The sequence below is a fragment of the Liolophura sinensis genome, chromosome 1 (genome assembly GCF_032854445.1).
Source record: "Liolophura sinensis isolate JHLJ2023 chromosome 1, CUHK_Ljap_v2, whole genome shotgun sequence".
In the NCBI taxonomy this organism is placed as follows: Eukaryota; Metazoa; Mollusca; class Polyplacophora; order Chitonida; family Chitonidae; genus Liolophura; species Liolophura sinensis.
In genome coordinates this window covers 22,785,660-22,797,621 of record NC_088295.1, presented here as the reverse complement: position 1 = coordinate 22,797,621, position 11,962 = coordinate 22,785,660, and the positions used below count along the sequence as shown (strand labels likewise).

Here is an 11,962-nt window from a genome sequence, read left to right as displayed (position 1 = left end):
CCTAAATTCACATATACCTGGAATATCTGTGAACTAATGATATTAAATACACAACTGTATTTGGATTAACTTATAGAATTGCTCTAAAACGTGTTCCCGTCATAATAATTTTACCTATGATTCGTCCTCACTTGCCAATAATTTAACTTCGCTGCATCTGGAGTGGAATCTAAAATTCCAGCTAATGAACATCTGTACTTTCATTTCTATAGACGCAAGCGACATTCACTCATCATAACTCTCTCCCAAACATTCAGTCCCTTCAGTCTGACAGAAAAGTATGATTCTGCACAAATGAGTAATGTATTATGTATCTCCAAGCTCTAAGCTCTCTCGGTGAATCTGTTTATTACAACTGGTATATATTCCCAGATGATCTGGAAACAGATAAAGAACAGGTAACGCAAAAAAGTCTAAACAAATATGAGAACCATAATTCAGTTTCTTTACTGAGTAAAATTGTTGAACGGATAGTCATGTAATACTAGTAACACACTTCAATGAGACTAACAATGTATTGTGCGACACTTTGTTTGCTTTCAGGACAACCAATTCAATTATACTCTCCACACGTGCGCTTCTTGTGTACTAGCATAAACAAAAGAAACTTGAACTACAGCACTGGTGCATTCTTTGACTTATCCATAGCATTTGATACAGTTGACCTCAACATATTCTTACTTGAACTGCTACATTTCTGCTTTAGAGCTTATTCTTTGTACGTGGTTCAGAAGCCGCTTATCGCACCCTTAACTTCAGACCGTTTCTTTAAAAAATGTTCTTTTTGCATCTTAATTCCACTGTCTAATGTGGAGTCCACCAGTGTCCATTTTTGATCCATTGTCTTCCTTATTTACATAAACGACATCACCCACGTTTACAAAAATTAGATTTTTTGCTGGTTTCGCTTAAGCTTGAAACAGATCCAAACTACCTCTAAAATACGATTGAAAATAGACACTTAAGTATCATTACAATGTTTACATTTCTTGTCACCCAAGCTTTACTACTGGCACGATCTAAACATCAAATCCACTGTATTTACATACCACTCAGACCATGAAGGGGAGTTTCAAGTCAATAAACACAAGGCCCATTCCCAAAACAACCTAAAACACCAATTCCTAAAGGAACATGTAAGAAATAATGACATGAATAATAAATAAAGCTGGTAATATTAACATTAGAATTAGATTAACACTAGTTTTCAATGATAACAAGGAAGGACATGATATCCAAGTCAAATTCCAGATTCTTTAATCAACTTTTGGTGAATTCAAAAGAAACTGCAGATTTGTCTTATCCTGACGGTACTTCAAAACAACACGATCTTGATATCAGTATTTCCGTAAGGGTTATCAGCTGAGCTTGAGGCGTCCGTAAGGGTTATCAACTGAGCTTGAGGCGGTTATACACCTGGTAAGCAGCTACATAATAGGCGGAGGGCTTTAGCCCTCGGTCTATTAGGTTACCGCTTACCGGGCGTATAAACCAAGATCAAACACCTCAAGCGAATACCAATAACCTACTTGACGCTATCTTTTGACCACAAGTGCTTTATTTTGCGTATTGTCCAATTTCGAGGGACAGTTCTTAGGACATGCATTGGCACCAGAAATAATCTCGATTTCGCGGTAGTTTGTTTTCGTCAGATGTGTACAGTAATGATGCATGTAAGGCGACACCAGATTCCAAACCTTTATGGAATCTTAATAAATTGGCAACATTCATGTCGACTAGAAGTCTAGGAAAAAACGTGGCCTCCGAAGCTATCAGTTTGGAACGGAACCGATGACAAGTGAAATTATGATTAAGATATCTGGATTTCACTCCATCTTTGTGTCTATTTACCCAGGACAACAACCAACCCATTAAAATGACCCCCAAAGCACATATTATATGCACAACATACAGAATCAAGACTACAAAATTATCAAATCCTTAAAAATTCCATCTTATTTTCTTGTAAAACAATTACATTGGGTAGAAAATATAGAACTATTTTAAATTCCCCAACTATGGACACAGATTAAGACACAATACAAGCCCTTTATATTCCTGGAAGAACATTTTGCACTTTCCTGGAAAAGTTAGTGTCCAATTAATTATTTTTGATGTCAATAAAATGTTCCAAGCTCAGTGACATTTTACAGAAACGTCAAATGTAGTGCTCTATATGCAGTGCCCTACATGCATACGGGACTGTTATATGTTATATGACTGTCAGAAATAGAAAGAAATTAGCACTCTTGCGCTTGCTCTTTCTTAGCACATATCGTCACAATATGGCTGAAAAGTTGCCGATGTGGCCTTAAGCCATTATCATTTATTCATTCTTGGCACATAAGTAGGTCATGTATATTGTGTATATTTGCTTTTTATAGGGATTATTGTGAATGTTTCACAGAAATATGGTAAAATACAAAGTTTTAGATATGTGATATTGAGAAACGCGTGAAAACGTTAATTCTATGTCCTGTAGGGTAATATGCAAATTTCCCGAACGTGTGAGGCCGGAAAGGGTCATGTCTGTTCTGTATAAAAGGAGAAGGAATAGTCATTCTTGTTGTCTGGTAGAAGCCAATAAATTAGACTCTGTCTACTGCTACTATTTCCTTTGGTAAAAACATGAAGTCTCAAGGTATTATGTGAACTTATTCAAAACCAGGGGTGATAAAAGGTGTGTAACACCAGAAAATGGGCACTACGCAAAATAAAACTCTGGCAGGCAACAATAGCGCCAGTATATAGACACGCTTAAATATCATCGCGCTTGACCATCTGATCGATTCCCACAGGCCTTTGAGTGCAATTCTTACGACACGTTTCTGTCTTGCAGTCACGTGACTGACACGTCCATACTTTTCAGTAATGTGAATGGTAATATTTATGCTGACAAATTTTACATTTTATACACGCACGGATCAATGAAGCTCATAAACCTTTATCAATGAGTACACACCTTGATATAGTGTTTCTAAATATGTACTTCATTTACATAAAAATGACCTATTCTGAAGCTGTGCTCCCTTTTAAGATGATCCACACGTTATTACGCCATTGTCCTAAATGTACAGAAAGAGAGATAAACATTTGTCTGGTTATTTATAAGTGTGGAGCACTAGCTGCCAATCCTCATAGCAGAGCTGAGGGCTTACTCTGAAGATGATGCGATTGTGTGTGCTGGCGGCCATTGTGGCCATGAGCTATGGTGAGGTGGCATAGTGTATTACCGGATACTTCATCACCGTTTAATGAAGAAGTGTGCTTATTCTTGTAAGATCACACATAACTGGTGTGGAACAGCCGGTTGACAGTGACAATTCGAACGGTGTATTGTCGAGCGGGGCCATAACGTTGAGACATCAGTTAACATATGACGGGCACATCCATTGAAATCTTTTCAAATGAACAAATTTCCTTATGCAGGAATTTTTCAGTTTTCTTCAGCTATACAGTGAGAATCCACGACAAACCTTTAATATATTTGTTTTAAATTTTTTAACATCATTCAAATTCTGCATGTTGTATACAACATGATCTTCTCGTCATACTGTGAACGTGATACAACGCTTAGCTCAACCAATCAACCACTAATTGTACTTAACAAACATCCTAAAATACTTACTCTTGTATACTTACATATTTGACTACAGCTGGAGTTGTACAACGCATTGCCAATAACAACTGTGGAGTGCCCGCCATTCCTCGCACAAACCCGTTTATTGTCGGGGGAAGAGAGGCAACGGCACACACGTATCCATGGATGGTGAGTGTATTGCTTGGTCTTTAAGTTTCAATATCAGTCAGACTTTGGAAGCGAACACTCACCATGCGCCTGGAAAACAACATGGTTGTAAACTTCTCTCTTCTTTTTACCTGATTTTACATTATTTGAAATATTCACTTTCTTAGATTCTCAGTTATAGATATGTGATGTACACGTTTATTGTAGATATTTTAAGACTCATTTATACATATGTGTTATTATGGTTCAACAAGTTTCAAGTTTCGACTTCCATATCCATTTTGCTACATGAGATAAGAACAATAATGCTTTTACCAATGTTTTTCCTATTTGATTTTTACTGCTTTGTATAGGCCTACATTATTAGGTTATTATTCCATTTCTTAAGTCATAATGAAAGGGACAACAAATTAATTCAACGCTCCTTTGTGAAAAAAAAAAGAAGAAAAGCAGTTTTACTGTTTCTTCGCAGGCGTCTTTGTTGTCCAGTGGCTCCCACATTTGCGGAGCGACCCTCATTTCAGCAGATACGCCATCACAGCCGCTCACTGTGTCAGCAGGTCAGTTACATTGATATCACCCACCCCCCAATCACCATCACATTCATCACAATCTTCACCTTCCAGCAATGTTGTTATCCAGTTAATGTGGTTTGTGGAATATTCTGAAGATTCGCCTCAAAGCAACACGTTCCTTTTTTGTTAAACAAAATGCGCTACTCCTAAATTTGCTTTCAGAGCCAGCAAACCGAGCAGATACAGTCTGGTGTTTAGGCTCTCACAGTCGCTCGACCACTGATTCCGGACAAGTCACCGCCAGCATCTCCAAGATAACACTCCACGTTAACTACAACTCTAACACCCTCAAACAACGACCATTGCTATGATAGAGTTGTCGTCCTCAGTGTCCTTCAGCGATACTATTTCCCCAGCTTGCATCGCACCACAGACTTCCCTGCAGGCACCATGACCACTGTTACCGGATGGGGAACCATGTCCAGTAAGATATCACAACACCTCTGACAATGTTTCCAGTTCTTTATACAGCGTTTGCATTTGATTCTTTGAAATTGTAACCCTCTGTAAGGTTTGGATAAATGATGCATGTTGACACAATTTTCACAAGCAATGAAGTAAGTTGGGGCCTCCGTGCTCAGTCGGTTAGCTCGCTAGCGCAGCGTAAATGACCCAGGAGCCTCTCACCATGCTGGCTTCCTCTCCGGCCGTAAGTGGGAAGGTCCTCCCAGAAACCTGCGGATGGTCGTGGGTTTCCCCCGAGCTGTGCCCGGTTTCCACCCACCATAATGCTGGCCGCCGTCGTATAAGTGAAATATTCTTGAGTACGGCGTAAAACACCAATCAAAAAAAAAAAAAATGAAGTAAGTTTTCACTTTAAAACCTTGCGAAAATCATGATAGGCCCATAATTTACAGACCACAGCTATTCATTGTAACTCAAATAAGACATCCTCACATATTATTTAGTGCTGATAAAGTGGTCAATGCCATATTGTGTGGGACTCTATTGCATGTTACCGGCCTTCGTGTCAAAATCCTGCCATATATTTGCAGCATTTAAATTCAAACAATGATTACCACAACCAACACATATATGTCGTAGTCCAATTTTCAAGACATTGACATCTTTGAAAACAGAATGATTTTAATGTTTAACATTGGAAATTTTACTGTCATAAACTGTTAGACAATGGCGATTATGGTTCATTCACCCTTCCATTCAGACAGCATGGTTACAAGATAGTGGTAAACATAAGTTAATCCACTGCATGACAACACAAATTGACCTAAGAAAGTAAGGTGACAGACAGTTTTAAAAATTTATAATCACGAGTCGATAAAAAAAAATACGGCATCATGTTAATGTCGTTTGGTCTGGAATAGCTACATTAAGACATATAATTATTCGACTTCGACTTATAATTATTCGTATTCTCTGTGTGTGTACAGGTGGAGCGGGGTCGTTACCAGATCGCCTGAGGGAGGTGGATGTACCCGTGATCTCATACAGTCAGTGCAGTAGCTGGGTCAGCGGCGTCTCATCCACCACTATGATCTGTGCTGGATACGAGGAAGGTGGAAAAGACTCCTGCCAGGTAATGTTGCATAGGACATCCAGATTTACTTCCAGACTGTCACCTATTTCTCCACTACCACTATGACAAGACATCTCAGTATTTATTCTCTAATGATAGGCCTACATCTATGCTAAAGATTTGTACATAAATATCACCGGACACCAGACTGGACAGACTGTTATGTTCGTTTGATTTCCAAGAACAAAAATGGCACATATATATATATATATATATATATATATATATATATATATATATATATATATATATATATATATATATATATATATATATATATATGGAAATCAAACGAACATAACACAAACCACTTAATTATACTATTACTCTTAATTAATATATAATCAAACGAACATAACACAAAGCACTTAATTACCTCATTCGTTTGTCATATGTCTGGATTGGCAATTACTTTTAGCTATTGAGATAAGGAAGAATTTCTGTCAAGCATCCGTCTGCAATTCCATGATCTATGTCAATGCCAGTCGCTGTGTACAGTATATTTTACAACAACTAAAGCTGTTCCTTTGGAAGATTATATGCGACGTTTCACAAGGACACTACGTCAGATGGATATGAAAACGTGTCATTTTTTCCTACATTCAGGGTGACAGCGGCGGCCCTCTGGTGGTGCTATCTGGCGGGAAATGGTACTTATTAGGTAAGCAAATAATGTGACTGTATAGCATTTGGTAGATCGGAATATTTGAAGAAATACACAGGTTAAAATATTGTATGCAAACTGACTATGTTTGATCAGTTGTTTACCTATGCATGTGTATATATGAATATATCTCTGAAACTTTTTAGGTTATATCTTTATAACAATAATAGCAGAAACTACATTTATAATATAATTTTGAACTTTATATTGTTATATTAGTCATACCCTGAACATATACATGCGCGTTGTTCCACATAATAAACTAAGTGAAGGATTTGTGTTATATACATGTATAACATAAATAACATAGAGGTTTTTAAATATCACAGTGCCCAAAACTATAAATAAAACACGTTCTTTCGACCAATGTAAGGAGACCGCTTAGGTGGCCTAATGGTTAGAGCGTCCGCCTCGAGTCGGTAGGGAAAAAATGCGGCTCGGGCCATACCAAAGACTTCAAAGGCGGTACTTGTTTCTGCCTCCCTGAGCACTCAGCACTGAGAGGTTAAAGCAAGGAACAGGACTGGTTGACCCGGTGTCACTAAAATGGGAATGTGTGGGGTGTCCAGTCAGGTGTCCGGTGATACTTTAGTGGGTGAAACACTTTGTTGGCATGGGCTTTCGTGCATAGTGCGTGTACACACCTAAGGACTTCTCGTCGTTTGGTCATATCACTGAAGAATTGTAAAGTACGAAGAAAAGGCCAAAGCAGGCGTGCATACGGATGTGCATTGAATAATCTGGTGGTTACATAGCATATATCTGGTTAACGTATAACTGATCGTCATATCAGAAGGTTGTATCAAATAAATTAATATACTGATCATACCAATGTGTTCTTGTCGAATGTCAACAGCTCTGAGACAACTGAGAGACTGAATGCGTGCACCTCTCCCTGTATCCGTATCAATGAATTCATCATTTCTAACAACAATCAGATAAACAAATGAATTAATTACGTTGAAGGTAAAGGCTAGAAAATATGAAAAAGTCAAACTGAGATATCAACATGATATTGTCATGCCACAGGTGTTGTGAGCTGGGGTTATGGGTGTGCGGGGCGTCGCAGCCCAGGAATCTACACCAGGGTGCCCAATTACACTTCCTGGATCAAGCAGTACTCCGATTTGTAAGCAAGCAAATCTAAACACGAGTGAACCTCGACATCACCAATGTTCAGCGTTAAGTTGTGTGTATAAAGAAAGACAATAAAGTTTCTGCTTCCATATGTAGCCTTTCTATGACTTATGCATTGCAGTTGGATAGGCCTGTTTGTAGAGGGAAAGTAATGAACCTGTGAGCGTTTGTTGAACGTGAAGTATCAGTCATGACCAGAGGAGAAAAACATGTGCTATTACATGTATAATGAAATAACATTCCACCATACCCCCTATATGAGACCAATCACAGCGTCATACCTTACTTTTACAAACTCGTGATGCAGAATTGTCAGACCCAAAAAGCGCAGTAAACTTGCAAGGTTGGGCCATGTATCTCAAACACCAAAATACAGTGCATGCATGAAAACTAGTATAGGTCAACGGATGACAATCTCCATACCTTTATGTAAGATGGGAAACCATCATATAGACCATTATAAGGATCACATATGTATGTAGCGTGCTTGACCAAACTAAACTAAACAAGCGTTACAAATACAATTCACTGCAGTACAAGTATGTACGCCATAGACAGCCACAGGCAGTATGGAAATATTGCATTTATGCAATTCATAATCCCTAACGGTCTGAGCTGTCAGAATAATAGCCACAGAAATCTTAATTGTACGGCAGTATCAACTCGTGTAGGTTTACTTGTAGTATATGCATGTCCATAACATATCACAGCTACGTCTGCCAGGAACCTGCACGTGGTTTACCCGTTTTCCTCCCACCGTAAGGCTGGCCGCAGTGGTAAAATATTCTTGAGTGCGGCGTAAAACACCAATCAAGTAAACAACTCAACAAAAAACAAAAAAACAACCATAAATTAGACATCGACTGAGAAACTTGGACAAACTCGAAACTGTCATGATGAAACTAGATATCAACTTTCAATTTAATGCGACAAGACATAAAAGAGTCGAGAATACTGTTTCGTAACAACTTTGAATCACAGGAGTTCACTCAGATTTTCTGCTTTCCCAGTCACGCTATATGCATTTCCTCCGTTTCCAACTCTTATCCAAGGAATGCATGCTAAATGTGTACAGGTCTTGCACCCGCACAAAGGTGCAATTTTATGCAATGCGCAATTTTGATATTTGTCCTCAGTAATGAAAAGAAAAGACATCAGATAATTGAACCATAGTTATTTCGGAAGAGAGTGGGGAAAAACCTAAATGGCCACAGGAGTTTCGTTGTGTATGCCGAGCTTTGTAACTGGCTAAATCTATAACTTTTAATCTGGAAATCTTGCCAAGCCATAGGATGCGACAGGTTAGAGAAACCTCCGCAAAAATAATATCATGTCACCGTACCGCAGGCTCATATATGTTTAAAAGGCAAAAAGAGGATCGGGTGACCGCCGCGGAAATAGGTGCGTTATCGGGTTACAGAAGTCACTCGCTTCTGATTGGTTAAAATTGATATGATAAAATTGACATGAGGCACTTTCGATTTTCTCAGTGTGCGCGATTTGGCGTACCTTGAACTGCGATATTCCTGATATACAATATCACAAAAAAGGTATTGCGTTTAAAACTTTATATGAATACTTTAGCGATGACTAATATCATATAGGATATTAAAAGAATCAAAATGAATCGTTCGATGGGGACGTGATTAAAGAGGTCGTGTCCTTCAGTAAGACATTTAAGACATTAGGTTATTGAAACTAGCACAGGTCTTAACTGGGCGTGTTTTTAGATAACGTATCACAACATATGTGTCTTTTCACATCTGTTTACGTGAACAGAAGGGGTCCTTGATTTCCCCGTTATACAGGGCAGGCGGGTGATTTGGACCGTTATGCAGGACAGGCGGGTGATTTGCACCGTTATACAGGGCAGGCGGGTGATTTGGACCGTTATGCAGGACAGGCGGGGAATTTGGACCGTTATACAGGGCAGGCGGGGGATTTGGACGATTATGCAGGACAGGCGGGTGATTTGCACCGTTATACAGGGCAGGCGGGTGATTTGAACCGTTATGCAAGACAGGCGGGGGATTTGGACGATTATGCAGGACAGGCGGGTGATTTGCACCGTTATACAGGGCAGGCGGGTGATTTGAACCGTTATGCAGGACAGGCGGGGAATTTGGACCGTTATACAGGGCAGGCGGGTGATTTGGACCGTTGTGCAGGACAGGCGGGTGATTTGGGCCCTTGTGCAGGGCAGGCGGGTGATTTGGACCGTTGTACAAGGCAGGCCATTGATTTGCACCGTTGTACAGGGCTGGAGGGTAATTTGCACCGTTGTACAAGGTATGCGGATGATTTGGGCCCTTGTGCAGGGCAGGCGGGTGATTTGGACCGCTGTACAAGGCAGGCCATTGATTTGCACCGTCGTACAGGGCTGAAGGGTGATTTGCACCGTTGTACAGGGTGTGCGGGTGGTTTGTACCGTTGTACAGAATGGGCGGGTGATTTGTACAGTTGTACAGGGTGGGAGGGTGATTTGTACCCTTGTACGGGACAGACGGCTGATTTGGACCGTTGTACAGGATATGCTGGTGAATTGGACCTTTGTACTAGGCAAGCGGGTTATTTTGTTCTGTTGTACAGGTTGAGAGAGTGATTTGTACCGTTATGTATGGTGGGAGGGTGATTTGCACCGTTATATATGGTGGGAGGGTGAATTGTATCGTTGTACAGGATTGGCAGGGGATTTGTGTCGATGTACAGGGTGAAAGTAATTTGCACCGTTATACATGGTGGGAGTCTGAACTGTACTGTTGTACAGGATTGGCGGATGATTTGTACCGTTGTACAGGGCGGGCAGGTTAATTGTATCGATGTACAGAATGGGCGGGAGATTCATGCCTTTGTACAGGGTGGGCGGGTGATTTGTACCGTTGTGTAGGGTGGGACCGGCGACATGTTATGATAGTACCTCTCACGTATGGGTGAGAGGCTCATAAGTCATTGTTTGCTCTGGCACGTCAACCACTCCGCCATGTACAGAGATTCTCTTCCCCCATTGTCATTAATTAAAAAAAGATATGACCTCTGTACAGAGGAAATCTACCTAACAGAGGATGGACTACACTTTGAACAATTACATAGTATACATAATACTAGAAGTTTATTAACATGAAATAAGCAAAGCCTGAGACCGAACGTAGTGTACCGGTATAGCCCAACATGTACATCTTTTAAGCAAATAATAACTGGAGTCAGTTTCATGAAGCTCACTCAGCATAGTTTGCCATTAACTACCATGGCAACGTACGTTATAGAGATATAACGTGCACTTAGCTAAGGGCTACTTAACACGAAGTATGCTTCATGAAACCGGCTCCTGATCTAATACCTTACTTTATGCCGTATATATACAGTATCTGAAACAGTAAACAAAGAATTTGTCAAAAACTGTATATATTTGTGTTAGTATATGGGGCATTTCTCCATTGTTTGCATGTCTATATATGGGAAGAATCGTACGCTTATAACTGCCCATGATGTTTCATCAGTCTCACATCCTGTTATCTTTCAGGGAAATATACTATCCTTTAAACTGTACGGTAATATTCATTTTAGGACGCAGAGAGTAAACATATACAATGAATAAAACTGAAGAACATGCTGCTTAGCCTGGTAGACTTGATGGATAACCTTTAGAGCTGTGATTCACATTGCAAAAGCTAACTGGGAAGAAAGGTGCATGGTTTTCTCCACGTTCTATCTGGTTTCAGATACCCATAAACTGGTTTATAACATATATAACAAGTGAAATTTTTCGTGTGTTTTGACCTAAAAACTAATTTAATAAGTGAGAAAAAGAGCTTGGCAAGAGATACTACATAAATCAGCTCCATATGCAAAATATATGCATTTAACAAAAGAGTCATAATGATTTCAAAATCTAATTTACATGGCTAAATGATGCATCTTACATTACTTGTTGTAGGTCTACGTGTAGGTAGACTTTCTAATTCTTTCCAATAAATGTTTCCTTTTGTTTTGTTTGTTTAAGTCGAGTGTGATGTAGTTATAAATCTGCTAATGGACTACTGCGTTACTGCGTTATTTATTAACATTTCGCAGTACAAGTAAAAGAGCAGTTGTGTCTACCTCCATGACTTAACAAGAAGAAAAAAGAATAGAAAAACCACTGTTAGTGACCGAAAACTAAAAAAGTGTCAAGAAAGCCCTTCCATTCGAAAAACTTCAATTTATTTTCAGCTAAGTCATGTGTGAAACTGAAAGTCAGATGAAGCATCTAGGCCTAACTCAATGGTTGAAGCTACAATACAGGCTGATCTTTCGCTCATTTG

At 39.5% G+C, this 11,962-nt stretch overlaps 2 protein-coding genes across 3 annotated transcripts; one reads left to right on the top strand and one right to left on the bottom strand.

Moving 5' to 3' along the window:
- The first annotated feature begins 3,074 nt into the window (after window positions 1–3,074).
- LOC135473166 (trypsin-3-like) lies at window positions 3,075–7,744 on the top strand. 2 transcript variants are annotated; one of them, XM_064753017.1, is made up of 7 exons: window positions 3,075–3,211; window positions 3,657–3,769; window positions 4,221–4,308; window positions 4,486–4,747; window positions 5,715–5,860; window positions 6,467–6,521; window positions 7,554–7,744. In XM_064753017.1, exons 4-7 carry the CDS (start codon window positions 4,714–4,716, stop codon window positions 7,655–7,657), a joined length of 339 nt encoding a protein of 112 aa, XP_064609087.1. In that variant the 5' UTR covers window positions 3,075–3,211; window positions 3,657–3,769; window positions 4,221–4,308; window positions 4,486–4,713; the 3' UTR covers window positions 7,658–7,744. The 2 variants fall into 2 exon arrangements, with proteins under 2 accessions (XP_064609087.1, XP_064609080.1); XM_064753010.1 differs by lacking the exons at window positions 5,715–5,860; window positions 6,467–6,521; window positions 7,554–7,744 and having other exon boundaries at window positions 4,486–4,683.
- Window positions 7,745–9,418: 1,674 nt separating this feature from the next.
- LOC135471739 (adhesive plaque matrix protein-like) lies at window positions 9,419–10,565 on the bottom strand. Its single transcript, XM_064751102.1, has 2 exons — window positions 10,539–10,565; window positions 9,419–10,195 (listed from the first exon to the last, which is right to left on the bottom strand). The coding sequence occupies exons 1-2, from the start codon at window positions 10,563–10,565 to the stop codon at window positions 9,419–9,421; spliced, it is 804 nt and encodes a 267-aa protein (XP_064607172.1).
- Between the last annotated feature and the right edge of the window lie 1,397 nt (window positions 10,566–11,962).